Genomic DNA, 17,282 nt, shown 5'->3' on the forward strand with positions numbered 1-17,282 from the left:
GGTCAATTTTTGTTTTCTCCGACGGACCCGGCCACGTCCCCTCCCCGTCCCGCTCGCATTCCGCGCGCGCAGCTCGCGCACGATAATCGGCCGCGTTCTTCCGCGTGAATTAATCACGCGGCTCCGCGGGACCGCGGACGTCGAGATATCGCGTCTCCGTCTTCGGAATCGTCCACGCTTCGATTAACCCTTTCGAGGCCAGTCGCATAGGTAATGGCGGTCTTAGAAAAGGCCAACGACACGCCGCGCGCGTGTATCAAACCGGGGCAAAAGAGTAATGTTTGGCTGCAGGGGTTTGCTTCTCGAGAAATGTCGTTCGACACGAGTGGTTCCGGTCGAATCGACGAATCAACTCTAATGAATTTCGAAAATATAGGGGAGAATGGATTAGTTGCGTCGCGGTGCGATCGTGAACGTAGTTGTTTCAGTTTGTTGAAAAAGCTGCAGGTCCAACCAACAATCGTTCAGTGTTGCACAAGGGACAATGCTAGGGTAAATGCAATTAAAGCTTTCAGTTACCTTTCATCTAATTTCTCGCAATGTTCATATTTTATAAGCTGTCATTTTAACGAGATTAGCGTTCGCAAACTTTTTATTTCACAATTTCGAACTTCCAAAATACATTATTAGCCCAAATGGTGTATCAATATACCTTTTAGGCGTGTTAAAAATTTGCTCAATTATTTTCAAATGTCACGAAATTATACAAGAAACACAGAAACGAAGTACAACCTGGAAGACTTAATGAAAGTTGTAGAAGATGGTGAAATAAGGAAAACATATAACCGCTGAAACATTGTTAAAAGCAAACAGCTGATAAATGTTCCAATTACGTTCATTGATTAAGGAAAATATAAGGAAAGGCTTATTTTTCAAAATGTTCGTGCTGATGAGTTCATTTTCTCTAATAAATATTGATCGCAAGAGATGGAATTCCGGACAGCGAATGAAAATCTAGACACATGGAACACTATTTCGAATAATTATTTCCGGCACATATAGCCATTATCAATGCATATTCTTATCCCTATAACGTCGAACAAATTTCGAAAGATCGTTTCGTACAAACAAGAGTATTTCATAAACCATTTCCAATACTTTTCGAAATATTTTTACCGAAGTCTGCTCAACGATTCGACGAGATTAGGCGATCTCGTGCGTCGGCGGGACGGAACGCGGACGGTGCATCGGCGGCCGTTAGTCGTCCCGGTAGCGGGCGATGCAACCAGTTGCATATCCAGCCTGGTGTACATATATCGTGCTCGAGCGCGGCAATGCCTCCGCGTGGTATAATGCGTCTCGAATAGCGGTCGTTCGGAACAGGGGTGGCGCGGGACTCTGTGTTGGCCCCCGAGCACGAAAGAGAAACACACGCGCGGGTCTTCTGGGGGCGAGGAAGAGGGGCGAAATGAAACAAGGGGGTCGTCCTTGCTCCTCCGCTGGAGTACCTTTTGCAAGGGAGGAGTCCGCATTGGTGACGTCGATGAGGAAGTGGAGGAGGAGGAGAGGCAAAAGGGGAGGAGAGGAATCACAACGCGGCGTGGGAATCAGAAGGGAGAGACCGCCTCGCCACCCCTCTTTCAACGAGCCCCTCTTCAGGGGGCGAGATTTTGCAACCTGGAGACGCAGTTGCCGGCGACGATAATCACTGTTGCTGCGTAGTCGACCATCGCGTTCGCTATCGGTAAAGCGTCGTCACGTTGTTCGTCGAATTATGGATCAGTGAATCGAACGCGTTTTGCAAATTTAATTCGAAGACGTCCGGTGATTTTGTTCGCGCGAGGAATCGAGGTTAAGTGACCTAAAATTTCGAGCGGTTTCGTTGTGAACAGTGTGATTGCTCGCAACGATCGAAGAACGTCGTTTGTTGAATTGACAGTGAAGTTTGTGAACGATCATCGACTAATGGGACTCTTTTCGATCTGTATCATGGACAAAGTCTTAGAATGGTTGAACTGACGTACCCCGTTGAGAATCAAGACACGGGAACCAAGGTGGTAAGTACATTCCGTAATACGTATCAAAATCTTTCGTTAGCGTAGGATAGTTACATCTTAACCAGTGTTAATTCGGGAATATATATCGTGTAAACTTTTATTATCTTTCGAGGATTCTATAAACAAAAAGGTAGTTCATCGATAGGGTTCAATACAACATTATTGTGGCTTCTTTTTACTCTCGTAGAAACTTTTTATTCGGTCACAAAGAACAATCATATCTCCGCCGACGAATGCAACATTTTCGAGTTTTCAGTAAAACTGAGAATAACAAATTACAGTAAAATATTAAAATAAATGGTAAATAGATGAATGTTAGACGTTTCATAATAATTCTCACCGCTCAGAGTTCGACAGACAGTTGTCCAACTAATGAACAACTTAAATAATCAAAGTAAATGTACTCATTGGTCACGTTTAACAGAATAATCATTGTTAATACACAGTAGCCATGTTTAACACACAAATCATGTAATGATTACGTTTCAACGATCATTGCGATAAAATGTAAAACTCGTTATCACGATAGGTAACAATAATTCTGAATAGTTCTTCAAAAATCTGCTCATCCGGACGTCTTAACAAGTGACGAGAAAAGATAAATTAATCATTCGTTTGCGACTAGAGATTGCTGATTAATGATTACAAATTACCAAACCCACTAATGACTGCGAATATATTCTAATAATGATTAATTGATTAAAGATTACGATTACGTTGTACAAGATTACATACTGTATATTTGTATACAATTGCACGAACCATGGTTGATGAAAGAGTGCAACAACTTCTACTTATAATCGGTAAATTTAAAAATCATCTCGACTTTGAGAAAGAATTGAAAGAATTGTACCCCTAAAAATTGTGCGTAAATGGCAAGAAAATAGCTTCGCAGCTAAACGAAAAACCGCGGGTAAGAAATCGGCGGGTGTGATCGGCGGGTAATGCGCGGGGAATGGAGAGGATGCATAGAGACCAAGAGAAAGAGAGAGAGAGGGAGGGAGAGAGAGAGAGAAAACAAGAAAGCGAAGGAGAGAGAGAGGGGCGGGAGAGGTGAGCAGGAAAGCGGTCGCGGGGAAGAGTTGCCCCGCGTGAACCGCGCGAGGAGTAGGAGAAAGAGGAACGAGGGGAGGTCATCCCCTCTTTCGCTGACCCTCTCTCTCCCCCACCAGGGCTCGTGTCGCGTGTCCTACCTCCCACTCCTCCTACCACACGTACCGACATCGACGGGAATCGGCGAAACGCGCACGCACACGCACACGCACGCACACACGCGTGCAGAGAGACAGCGAAAGAAAGAGAGAGAGAGAGAGAGAAGGAGAGAGGGGGTGCGCGAGTCGAAGAGAGACGGCGACACGTGCACACGGCCGGGCCGTAGGAGCGAGTCGATGTGCATCTGCAAACGGTTGCAGTTGGTGCGTGGTGTTCCACGGCCGGGTGGGACAAGGACGCCGCTGATGAGAGAGAAAGAAAAAAAGGGGAGGGTACTGTAGGTGGGTTAAGGGTGGAGGGGTGAAGAAAGAGGCGAAGAGTGGAGAGCAGAGCAGCCGAGGGTAACCAGGACAGGGGAGGGGGAGAGAAGGAACATCGTACGTGTTTCGAGGTGCAGGCACGCACTCGTGTGTTGGCGGCCACACGTGTGGCAGAGAGAGAGAGATACGAGAGACCAGAAGAGAGGACGAGAGAAGAGACGAAGGAGAGAGAGGTGACTCTCCTCGGGGGCTTTAGTTGCCGACTGTCCGCTACTACGCGCGGTGTTACGCCATCGTCATCGTTGTCCGTCTTTCTCTATCCTGGTGGAGCGGCTCGCCTCTTCCTTTTCCGTTCGACCGTCCGCGTGTCTCTCTCACCTGTTGCGGCGCGTTTCTTTAATACGCGATTTTCGGTGTCCCGCGCCGGTCGGCCACGCGACGCCCTCGCCGTGCCTTCGAAACTCCCGCGAAAATATTGGATACCCCACCGGGAGACGGATCGACGGCTGGGACAGTGAACGATGGAAAAGTCCTGAAGGCCCCGAAGAAGAAGAAGAAGAAGAAGAAGCGCCGGGAAAAAGGATACGGTGGAAACGGTTCCAAGATCGGAGAGGATGTGTCTCTGCAGCACCGAAATCAAAATAATTCGATGAGATCGTGGCGGTGACTCGAAGCAAGGTCAAGGATATTGACAACACAGTAAGCGATCCGGGCACGGTCCAAGTTTCGCCGGGAAGCGTCGGTGTGTTATGTCGCGCAACGGAGTCAATAGAGTTATAGAATTCAGTCGGTCGCTTGGCTAAGCCAGCGGTGACACAGTGACCGACAATATTATGAGAACTGTGAAAAGGAACGCGCCGTGGTATCTATCGCAACATTGAATCGGATACCAACACTCGCGTCAGCGGTGTGTTCGGATCATGAGGATCGATCGAGCGTAAGAAACAAATCCGAACGAACGTCGGCCATCTTCGAAGCTACCCCCTTGATGCGCGTATCGGTGCACGTTACGGCCAAGAGATTTCTGAAAAGTGCTAAGCGGGAACAAAAGACGGGAACAAGTTTCATGAAACGAGTGAAGTGGAGTGCTAGAAGTGACGTGTGCCTGGTCGAGCGCGTCCCTCGTCGTCACGATTGAACGACCGTCGACAAGCAGATCCACGCTGCCGTCTGCACGAGAGGTGAGAGTCTCTAAAAAACCCACCCATGAAAACAGAAACATCGTTCCTTCGACGCGGTCCTTGAATTTCGCGGACTAACCCGTTACATTCGCGTAACACTTGTTTCGCATAGGGATTGTCCATGCTGGACCCTCCGCGACGTACATTCGTATCATACAATATACTCGGAATACAAGTTACTTCACACGTCGAGTGTCGAATAGATGACACATGGTTCACACTAATTGCTAACTAGGTTCCGAAATTTATTTTCACTGTAATATAAGACAAAAAATTGAACAAATCGAACGGTACAAAAATGTATAGAATTCGAAAAAGTTGAACTAATATTTCGTATTTTATTCTTTTTAATATCAGTTTCATTAATTAAATAACTCTGATATTGTTAGCAATTTTTGGATTGATATTCGGCATCTCACGTGTTAAGCAAGTAATCATTTAAGCGAGAGCTTTTTATGTATACTCGCGTTTGCTATCAGCAGCAAGATCTATTAGGACACCTAATATACGACCAGAAAAATAATAATTGGTAAGACGAAGACGGTGAACAAACGCCTTCGAATAAAACACATAATTGCTGTAATAGAAAATATATATATTTTATATATAAAATTAGAGACGTACATCGGGCAGTAAATTATAGAAACAGTCGAAGCGGCGCTCGGCGCGTTAATCAATCACTCGGTCTTAATTAACTCGTTATAAAATAATCGTAATGAAACCGGTGCTCGTCTGGAGACGACGTTCCAGATAGGATCGTCGTAAATCCACGGTAACCGATGTCGTTGACGTGTAAGCACCGTTGGATGCGTCAGTGGCTTATCTGCGGCCCTGTATCGGAAGATGTAGCGTACTAATTGCTCCGTGACGGGGGTGGCGCGCCGCGGTTTTAACGAGTAAACTCGTCATTAAGACAAAACAATTGTTTTGCTTATCGGGGGGCGATCGCTAATTACCGGCACACGGTCGTCTCGGTATCTCGGTTACGATCATCGATAGGTATTTATGGTGAGCGCGCGCGCGCGCGGCCGCCCCTCTTTTCCGTCCGGGTAATTAAATCACTCTTTGTTCTATTAGATTCCGCGCAACCCCCCCGCGGTTGGACGTGGCGCAACGTAAAACTGTCAGCGAGATAAGAGCGTTAACTTTACGACACCTTTCCGCAAAACGCATTCGGTTTGGCGGGAAAGAGACGAGGATGAGGATGAGGAGGGGGTGGTGGAGGAGGAGTAGGTATGAGGGGGCGGCAGGAAGGGAGGTAGGAATAGAGACAGAGAATACCTTTCGGGTGATATCATTCGCGGGGAACGTTCCACGGAGAGTTTAACGAGCAGCTATGAAAATATCTAATAAGCTACCGAGAAAATAATTAATGCACGCGATAATATTAATGGCGGCCCGATCGAGCCGGCAATTACATTTAAAGTATTACCGTTAAGTATTATCGTAAAACCGTAATCTACGCTCGATTCCCGGCTTTTCATTAGCTTAGCATGGAGAACACGGAACTTCCCAAAGGGGTGTGGTGCGTACGTGTACGCGAACGGGTAAATCCGCGCGGCGGGCAGAAAAAATTGTATATTCGCAAGACACTTCATTAAACAGTCACCGTAGACGAACGATCCCGTAAATCACGGGGCCGTGCCGCGCGCGCGCGCGCGCGCAGTTATGCACAGCGAAATGTGGGTAAAACGCAACGAACGGTCGATGCACAATGCAGATACGTGAGCCAGAAGCCGCGCGTAATCACGTTACTTTCATAATTCACGTGTACCCGCGCGATTCAGACGATTTCGCAAAGCCGGGCGAGGCACAACATCCGCGCGAACGACACTGGTCGTCTATGTTCGACGGTTTTCTACTCTCGTAGGCAAACCGCTGACACGCGGACGTTTACAACAACGCGAGTTACACGACCGCGAACGAGCAGAAACGAAGAAAACATTATCTTCGCCAGCGGCGCGCCGCGGTTCCGAAGAAACTGCGTCGGCCACGTGCTTTTATTTCCCACCGAAATGTAATTGGTACTTTCCATTAGCGATTCTATATTATTATCTTACCATTAATAAGTCCGATTAATTGGCCTATACCTGGTCAATACGCGCACCATAATAAGCAGTTTCGTAATCGCGGGTAGAAGAATGCGCGTTAACCCCTTGCACTGTATTAACCAATCGGACTCGTGACAAGGATTTTGTGCAAGATCTAAATATGAATATTATTAATATCTTTGATATCGAAATCAAATTTTGTTCTTCTGTTATTAACCCTTAGCACTCGAGTGGCGCCTCTGAGGCACCAATGAAAATCGTTATATCATTTCCAAAAAAATTTTGACATTATTAAAGACCCTTCTGTTTAAAATATTATTAAAAGCGTAACAGTTTCATGATTCACTAGACTCAATTTCGTATTCATAAATTGTACTAAGTTATATAAAATGGAAATGTAAGGGAATGCAAAGGGTTAGATTCTGTGAGTGAAAGTAAATAAAGAGAATCGAAGAAACGAAAATTGCTTGGTCCTATAAGGGAGAATATTAAAGATGAATAAGGGCTAATCAACGCAACCTGAAAGGCATCGTAGTGGAAGGGGTAAATAAGCTCGTTATTAAACGATTCAACCCTTAAATAACGACCATCGAATGGTCATGGATGACTCGGGTGAATTTCCATTTTAACTTTTTATTTCGATGAAAATCGAGACGAGAGCAGATGATTTGCTTCTAATTGTTCAGTGGAAGCTTCGCTGGTAAGGTCTTTATTGTTTACCTGAAATCGACGTACCAACCTAAGGTCGTCGAAAGATGAAGATCTCGGTTCATCACCCGTATTTTAAAGATATTTGTAATATTTGGCACGATAACAGTGTATGAGTCATCCCGATGGTTCGGAAACTGAAATCTCATTGGCTTGGTTGGTTGGTCGCTGACATTGCCAAAAACTTTAAGTGGTGATAAATTTATGGTAAAACATAGGCGTTACTTATAAGGAGAGCGCGACGCGAGAGGAAATACTGATTTAGGGAAATCTGCAAATACACTTTCCGTTTAGAAAGTTCCGTTGACAAAAGTGTGCCTAGATCGAGTCAAAGGTTGTTTCTAGCTTCTTCTTTTTATTCTCTGATATCACGATAAAATATCGGTGTTTTCTATAAATTGGGAAAATACGAAAAGACATTTTCGCAGCAGAACAGTTATATTACACTCGTCAGGTTATATATGCGACAAATTGTAACAGCACATATTATATAGCATACATGCATACGAAATAATATATAAATATATAGTATTTTGTATGCACGATATCAATTTATTTTTTAAACATCCGCAGCTAGTAAAACACTGTAAAGCTCCTGAATTAGTCAAATAATAGGAAATTGCAAATTAAAAAGACATTAATTCATTAATTCCACCATACGACAAACTTTCAAATTCCGATCAGATTTAATAAGAAATTACAATTTAATACCAATGGATTTATGAAATCTTGGTAAAAGAAAACTTCAAGGAAGAAATGACCATGTAATCGTCATGAAAAGATTGGCGTTAACAATGAAAATGAAATCGAGCTTCCAAGTATTTCAAGCGATTAAGACGGCGAGTTTTTGCCAATTACAGCGTAAAGATTGATTGCTTTAAATTACGGTAGTGACGTTGTATAAAATTTACTTTTGCTTTCTATGTCATCATTTTTTGTTAAACTATGTAAAATAAATATATAGTTTGATAACGCACACCAGCTTTTATTTTCAATATCTTTTCTTTTCTATTTAGAGATGCCACTTAAGCGGATTTTTATTTCAGTAAAACAAGTCCACGTAATAAGGGAAACTTGTGTTAATTAAAGGCCTTTGTTAATTAAAGTAAATTGATTTATTGAATCTGCAAACCGAATAAATAATATCGTCGATTATAGTTTGCGAGTTGACCGCGATCGTTCGTCGGTGACATCATGACTCGATCCTTCACCGCAGACATCCTTGCAGACAGGTCGGTCGTAACGGAATGAAAATAAATCGGGGAACGGTCAGCGACATTTTACGTACCGTCGCGAAGAAATTCCAGGTCCTGACACAACTCGTCGGCATTGTAACCCCGGTTGGTATTCCGGTGGCATAGCAACTAGTAGCGACCGGGCCGTGCTGGCAGCATTTATTACGATCTCTCGGTTATATGTAACGCAGAGAATCGTCTCGCGTGCCCAAAGTCGTTCGCAGGGTTTACGCACGCGCGTCTATGGTTTTACATGCAAACTGGCGAAATTACGGCAGACCGGCCGGCATCTAAAGCGAATAATTACCCGAAGAATGTGCCAGTTTCAAGAAAAAATTGGCTAATAACAGTCGTCCCCACCCCGGAACACGCGGCCGTGTGGCCGTTCCACGGAGCGACTTCCTGTTCCGATCGAAACAAATAATTCCCCCCCCGATTCGAAGGGAAACCAACGTTAGACGAAGGATCATCGTTTCTTTTACCGTCCGAAGGAGCGGAGAGGTAAAAAAAAAGAAAAAAAAGGAAAAGGTATCGTCGGATGGCGTACAGGTATCGACGACTTCCTGAAAATCTCGTGTTCGTGCGGCGTTCGAGTGGCAACCACTGTAATTACGGCCGCCGCTCGACGAATTTCCATTGGTCGCGTGCACGCGGTTTTTAAAAAACGCGTTCTCCCCCCTGAACGAAACCGTAAACACGGTGCCGCGCGCGATTAGACCGCGACCAGCGGCGCACGGTCGTTCTCTTCGCCGTGACCATTAAAGCGTTCTTGAAATATTGACATTCGGTGACGAAGCGTAAACGCGCGGCCGGAATTTCGCCGGCAGCGTGTCATAAAGAAATTCCTCCTCGCTCGTCGTAACCCTGGCGATGCTTCCTCTACCGGTAGTTTCACGCGGCTGCCGACTGAACGTGTTCGATCTTATATAGGGTGTTCGGTGGACGATCGCGCGAGAACGACGATCGTTGTTCGAGAACTACGCGACGAATCGACATGGAATTGACTACATAATCGAAGAGCTATCGTATAATATTACATATTTTCGACTTTGGCCTAGTACAACTACTAGGGGCCGTGATTTCGAACGTGTGTTAAAAAACACACGTGTACACGTGTACTTGGTAATAAGTGTTGTAATAAGGACACCCCTACCCATAAATTATTTCACGTACATTAAAGCACCCGTATTTACACGAATTTCGTTACACAGGCATTTATACATTGTCGTTTATACGAATATACTTTAAAAAAGTGTTGTACATTAAAAAACATGTTAATAAAAGCCATAATTAGTGCCGGCATTTCAAAGCTAACACGACCTACGACAAAAGTGTATTAACGTGTAACTAAATACATGTGTGATACTACAGGCGCATTGAAATACACGTGAAATAATTCACGGGTACACGTGTTCTCGATACGATACGTACGTCGGTGAGCGTATACGACTTTCACGCGTACACATTTATTTAAGTACATGTGTATTTAAGCGCACGTGTATTTAAGTACCCGTGAAATCACGACACCACCGGTAACTACCCCTTGCAGCGTGGCGCCGTTTCTAGAACACCCTGTATGTCCCCCGTATATCACTGTGCGCCTCTGTTGCGTGCGCGAACTTGTTGGTTGTGCGTCGTGCCAGTGCGCGAATACGAGAGCGAGCAGCCCCCGACCCGCGTCCCGCGTTACGTACGCGCGTCGCGCGTGTAAATAGCGCGCGATGCCTACGACACCGGTGTGTGTGTGTGCGTGTACACGCGTACCCCTAGAGGAGAGACAGATGCATAGCGCGCACGCATTTACATCTCGACACGCGAGACCCCTCGGCCTCTCTTTTCTCGTCGACTCCGCGCGTCTGGCTCGATTCTACAATCAGCCTGGGCCCCCATTGTTCCGTCCTCGAGGATCGTCTTGCGTGGGTCATCGAGGCTCCCGGAGACGACGAGACTTTTGTGCGCCGCAGGACTGCTTCTTGCTCCCCGATCGATCTCTCCCTCGTATTATTCCCAAAACTATCAAACGCGGGGGGGAAAAAAAAACCTTCATCCCATCGAGATCGAAGGGTAAACGGCACGAAGAGTTGGTTTATTAGCGCGAATGATCAACAGAGGAGCACAACAGGGAATTACTCTTTATAGACATCGATTGGTAGCCAAGGGCTGCTGATGATACACCGATTGCGCGTATAGTTTCCGTTAGAATGAAAACTGGACCAGATTTCCTAGTACGGAGAAAGTTAATCGCCACTGCAAGGGAATAATGTAACAGCGTCTAACGACTACTCTACCGCTATCTCGGAGGATCTTGGGCTAAGAGAGACGCGCTCGCGGCACGCGCGATAGGGCGGACTTGCAAATTCGATGATCCGGGAGCAGCTGGCTTTTGGTAGGAGCCTTCGTCGAAACTGTCCTAGGCATTTAAACCTAGATCCATCTAGGGGGGGGAGAAGGAAGACGGGGCCGGCCGGGCAGACAGACAAAACGGAAAGAGAGATTAACAGGCGGAAGATCCTGGTTGTCCAAAAGATTACGTCGCCGTCAGCACGTGCCCCATTCAAGACACCGTGGAGGGGAACCACCCTCGTAACTTAACCTAACCTAATCCAACCTCCTTGCCGTGGCTATTCAGACCGTGACGAGGCAGGCTCCTTTGTCGCGCGGGGTTCAATCTAAGAGCGCTGCGCTGCAATTCAGCCGTCTTCTTCGTCCTCGTTCCTTTTCACCTTTTCCCCCCTCACGGGTTTCTCACTTTTTTATCGCGCCACGCATCAGGAAGTTATAACGTCTGCCCTTCGAGGTTCTGGCTTTTGATTCCCAAATTCAGACGGCCAATTAGAGTGAAACGGAAAGCTGGACGGAAGAGTCGCGACACGGTTGTTTTTCGCAAGAAATATTTCCAAGAAGGACGATTATTGGACGATCATTTTCCGATCGATTAATAAGAGGTGGCGAGGATTCGACATTGTTTGATTCAAAATTGAAAGATACAATCGTCTTCACACTTGACTAGGATACTGTCATTTCAACCAATTGTGTTATTAGCATTTTTGGTAGAGCCTATTTTTCTTCTAAACTTTCTCTAGCTTCTAGTCTTTTCTCCCAATTTCGCAATAGTAGGTCTTTAGGCCAAAGATTCAAAAGCATAGCACATGAAAATGTTTATTTTTCTATAATCGACACGAAATGCACCTGCGAGTATAGCATGTTGCATTCTACGTATCTTTTCATTCATTTCTGACTCGTCAATAGAATATCATTTCCGATTTCGTTTTATCTTCACAAAATACTTTTGCCAAGCCTGTATATATATGACAAAGTAAATAAAAAATGTGACACCATACTTTTTTAATTGAAGTTCTATTTTTGAAAAATATTTAATGTCAGAAATTTACGAATGTCAAAAATCGATCTTAGTTTTCCATGATATTATGAGGGCGCGTTGATCACAGGAAAATGAAGGGGAAGAAGGGGAGTGTTTCGTTCTAGTCCCGTTAGAGTACTCATTAGTAAGGATTTCTAGCGGACCCTGCTTTTGTAAGGGCAGTTAAGGTCAGTACATATAATACCGACATGTATATACAAATCAAATCGGATCAGGTAGCTTCTGGAAAGATATCCTCTGCTGGCAAACGCCGGAGGTAAGCACCACAATATTATTTCTTAATCCTCATACGATTATTTCTTAATCCTCGTATATCTTAGATATGATAATTCTAGTGAAGGTTGGCGGGCTTGGTATAACGTACGGATGTTTGGCAACGTTGACAAGAGTTGTACAGCTCCAACACGCGCTCAATTGCTTCAGCTACCTGGCCACTTTTACTAAACAATGCTTAACCAGATCCGAGGTTCGGGCATCCGAAATTATCGAGTACCTGCTAATCTCTGTTAATTAACAATGGTGGAAAGGCTGGAAAAAGTTGACCGGGTCGTCGGCGCACGGTCGACGAAACGGAAGTCCGGACACAGTCGCCCTCGTCTAGGGCGCCGCATACTAACCGGGCAATTTGTCAATGGCGGACGGTGCCGCTCTCCTCCGTCGACATAAATCACGGGAAGTTTCGGATGGTTAGGCTATTTACACGGTATTCAGAGCGAACGGGACTCTATTTACGAGCATCTCGCGAAAGAATGTACGCCGCGGAACATTGGTTTTCGCAGCGCTTCTGACTTCTGCGAAGGAGGCTACCGTGGGGAAGGCATTGTCGATGCTCCGCCACCCGCTGATGCTGTTTGTCCCATTTAAGATCGGCACAATGCGAACACGCCCCGAAAATGTAACAAACACCGACGCCGCTGACCATTGTCCGGCTCGAGGAGGCGAGCGCGCGGAAGGAGGAAGAAAAACGGAAGGCCGGAGACGACCCAGGCCCCGGGGTCGTCGTCGTTTCTGTGACCGTTTCGGCCGGAGGCGTGCGCCTCGGAGGAATGACCATCTAATCTGTTACGAACCCGTCGTTCCTTATTCGCGGGGCAGGCCTGTAATTTCTGATACAATTTCGAAGGCCTCCGAGTGGAAAAGCCCCGCGCAAAAAACTCGCGCGTAATCGGCCCCGCGAACATCGCGGCAATTATAAGGCAACTTCGCGTACGACTTTCTAAGGAGGCCCCGTGATCGACCGTAATTATTCAATCGCGCTGCGCCGAGAAAAATCGCGTAACATCAACGCGCTGAACGATAACAGTCCCTTATTACGCGGCGGAATATTAACTTCGTCCGTTTTCCTTGGTTAATCGCGCCGGTCGGGGCCCGTTCCAACAACGATAAGCGGTAACGACGACGACGACGACGACGACGATGAACTTCCGTGTGTGTCCGTCCTAGACACCCGTGAAAGATGCTGCCACGATCGAGCCGCCGATAATAACGTTCATTGGTGGTTTGCCGCGCGTAACGCAACGCCAGAGAAAACTCTGCGTTCCCTTTTAACGGTGGCGACTTCTTTTCATGCTGTCTCGAGGCGATCGCGCGAGGCCTCTTTCAGAAGGGCGAGGAAGCATTTTGCGCTGTCGCGCTGAAAGGGAGGCTCACCGGTTGCGGAGAATCATCGAAACGATGCTGCGATGGGCGATCGTTAATAATGAGAGTGTATTATGAGCCGCGGAATCAGAATGTAGCGTGCAATTACGCGTCAATTCCGTCAACGTATTTCGTCACGCTGCTGGATGCCAGAGGTAACCAAAAAGGCGCGCGACCGTTCTTCCTCGACACCTCTATTTATTGCTCGCTCCCCGACGCTGGCTCCTGTCGAAGGCTTTCCTAGCTGCGCCTCTCGCTCCCTCGTGGAAACCTTAAACCGCGCCGTGCGTAGAATTGAAACAAATTCGAATTTTTCGTGAGAAGGAGAGAGAGAAGGAGCGAATGTTTTCCGATCGAAAGGGTAGCATTCGAAAATGTCTCGAACCGGCTCGCTCGAAATCTTCGAGCGGCATCGTTCAAAGACCCCCGAGTTCCCGAAGGCACCCGCGAAGAAGTAACTTAATATACCGCCCGCTCCATTATTCTTCCGAGCGAAAGAGAACAAATAGAGACACCACAGGGTTACATCGCACCCCCACGGCTTTCGTTATTCCCGCGCCATTGTTTCGCGGATACGCGCGACGCCGTCCAGAGTCTAACAGGCGCGTTCCACACACGCGCACACACGCACACACGTACACACGTACGAGCAGGGAGCAGTACAAGGCAAGCTGCAACAGCGAGCCTTGTCATAACGGTCGTCGACGAGGTTATGGGGAATACGGGCGACAGGACGGGCAGCCAGGCCATTATTGTGTACGGACGACGATCTTTATGTAAGATCTTACACGGGGACCCATGGGGTCCTGCGGCGCACGCCCATGCCGTGGAGGGTGGCTGCGGTTTCACTATTTTTCTCCCTCTCTCTCCTGCTTCCTCCTTCGGAAGCACCTTTAATCTTTCTCCTTGCCCCCTCTACCCGCCGCCAACGTGTTTCTCTCCCTTGCCCTCCTTCCTTTTGCCGCCTCGTAAATCTCTTTAGGTGTTGAAACATTTGAAGGAAGGACGGGTTTTATGCCACGGGGTGGAACACCTCGGAAAGCAACGTTCGGGCGCTTTTCGACGATAACGGTTCGTTTAGTCGACAGAGTCGCCGCGAAATCGACCCTGGTGTCTTACGAACGGGCAGAGAAGCGTCATCGTGCTGTAAGAGGGATCTCACAAATGGGATTGGATGATCCACTCTGTAGCACATTTAAAACAGTTCACTTGGAACCCTATCCTTACAAGGTTAGGGCTGTACAGCTGATTACTGTAGGGTGACATAATAATTCAAAATTTAATAGACATACAGATAAATATATGTGTTTATTAAATTTTGAATTATTATGTCACCATACAGTAATCAGCTGTACAGCCCTAACCTTGTAAGGATAGGGTTCCAAGTAAACTGCTCTAAATGCCCTCTTACAGCACGATGACGCTTCTCTGCCATCACTATTTTTGACATACGGATAAATATATGTGTTAAAAATAGTGATATATGCTGTCGAGATGTACTGGATGTAATTATTTAAAATAGTATTTCACGCGTCTTTCTCCTTAAAGCAGCGCGACTTCTCTCTTTCATACCAGTAGATCTGTTTTATATATTTTGAAAATGTGGAGGTACGTATTAGGTTGGAAACTATGAAACGGGCGTTTTCGTTTAGTTTGTGTACAGCCGCGGCGCCCGTTTCATAGTTTCCAACCTAGCAGAACGCGTACAGAGTTTCACGTTTCTCGAAGTCGTCGACGATTAATAAAATATGTCTTCCGGCCCGATGAATCCAATCTTTGTTGCCTCTATATCAACACGTGTAGCTGTTCAATTACAAGCTGAACCACTAGAAATTTTCGCCGAGAGGTGAACGTAATCAGAGTGGAATTGCATTTCCATTCCGGCCAGCAAGGTGTGGGCTTAAATCGCCTAGTTCACGGGGAAATCGCGCCGGTAGGGGTCCCGCGAGCGAAAGCAGCAACAGGTGGCAAAGAATAGAGGAGACGTGGAAACCAGTTGCGTCGCGCGGCGGCGGCAGCGGCGAGTCCTTTCTCCTCATCTCCATCGATCTCCTGCAGGATTCGGTTGATTAGCCGGGGAATTACGATTACTCTGCACCCGTCGTGCGGCGGGATGCTGTCCACGAGGTAACGGATAAACTGGCCGAACAGCTTGTAGACGTTGTCGTCCGAAATCGTTAAAGAAACCAACCGGTCTGTCGTAAAAAGCGAGATCGATCATGCGACGGGTGGTGTGACCCCGCGCGGCCTTTACGAGCGACCGTTCCTTTCATTCACAATCTCTCTCTCACGGTTGACAATTGACACGATCTTCGGTCATTAACGATCTTGTAGCTACACGTCTCCTCGACCCGGATACTTGTGTCTCCTTTTTGAACGGTACTGATAATCCCGTCGAACTCCCACTGTCCGTCACGAGACATACCGCGAGAAAAGAGATTCATTAATTGGCTCTTCTTCGAGAAGAAAATGTTAACGGCGGCGGCGGCGGTACGGCCGCGTCCACTTGTTAGCCGTCGCGTGTACAAACACAAACGGGTTGTGGTAGTGGCGATAGGTCTGGGTAGGGGCAAACCCTAATGAGGATCCCCTACCACGGGCTGCCGGCCCGACCGACCGACCGACCGCGGCAAAGTAAATGAGCAGGTGCCTCTGGTATGCGCCCCGCCTACGCTTTCCACTTGTTCTTGTCTTCTACACAGGTTGCCCGACCGTCTTCTCTCGTTTTTTTTCTTTAGCTCGCCGGCTTAGCGGATAGCATCGCGGAAAAGTGGTTCTCGATACACCGCCAAAGTCGTCCGAGCTCCCGACAAATTATTCCCATGCCCGTTCCCGCCGATTCGTCGCGCCGGCTCGCAGTCGATCACATCAACGCGTATCAAATACAGAGCCGGGCGTCGTAATTTAGGATTAATTTCTCGACGCGCGGCGCGGCCCGGCGTCTTCGTTAGTGGCTCGCCCGTGTTCACCGATCCTCGAGGACAAGAGTTCTCGCAGGTGTTGGTTAATCCCCCCCGGAGCCCTCGCTCTTCCACAAAAGCCGCACTCCACGCGTGCGCCAGTCGATTAGAACTTGATTTTCAACTTAGTGGCACCGCGCATGCCGCTGAACCGACTCCGTCAATGGAGAACGGTTGTAAGGATATCGCAACGGCATCCGCATGACTGATGCTGGTATTATATATTTGCACGTCCAACCAACCCGTTGCCGGTCGTTAGACTCCTCAACCTTGGTGGAAGACCTTCTCAAGGTGAGTAGACACCGCGGACACGGCCGGCTATATCGGGAGGAGAGTTCCCGGAGCTAGACTTCTCTTCTAGAGTATATACGTGGCCGTGAAGTGGCCTCCGAGACAGAACAAACGGGCGCGCTTTTTAGAATAAGCGGCTCGCTCTCGGCGATGTTGCGTGTCCACCCGTGAACGTGCGGACGCGCACCACGTGTTTGCTTAAAATCTTGACGCACGGCCGACTCTGATTTGTTTTCCCATTTCCAGGGACGGGGCTACTCGTGACTGAAACCTAAGCATCGGGCTCGGTTCTATCCTATTTGACGAGCAGTTTCATTCATCTTGACAATTTCGTTTCGTTTTTCAAGTGTTTCGTTGGACGAGCGCG

General features: G+C 47.2%; 1 protein-coding gene across 1 annotated transcript in view; it reads left to right on the forward strand.

Moving 5' to 3' along the window:
• The first annotated feature begins 4,389 nt into the window (after positions 1–4,389).
• The window catches only part of Klu (zinc finger protein klumpfuss), an 87,915-nt gene continuing 75,022 nt past the window's right edge, over positions 4,390–17,282 (forward strand). Inside the window, exons 1-2 of the mRNA XM_078187286.1 lie at positions 4,390–4,406; positions 4,551–4,650. Coding sequence (XP_078043412.1) covers positions 4,390–4,406; positions 4,551–4,650 — 117 coding nt within the window. The remainder of the gene's footprint in view (positions 4,407–4,550; positions 4,651–17,282) is intronic.

The sequence above is a fragment of the Augochlora pura genome, chromosome 7, assembly GCF_028453695.1.
Source record: "Augochlora pura isolate Apur16 chromosome 7, APUR_v2.2.1, whole genome shotgun sequence".
Classification (NCBI taxonomy): domain Eukaryota; kingdom Metazoa; phylum Arthropoda; class Insecta; order Hymenoptera; family Halictidae; genus Augochlora; species Augochlora pura.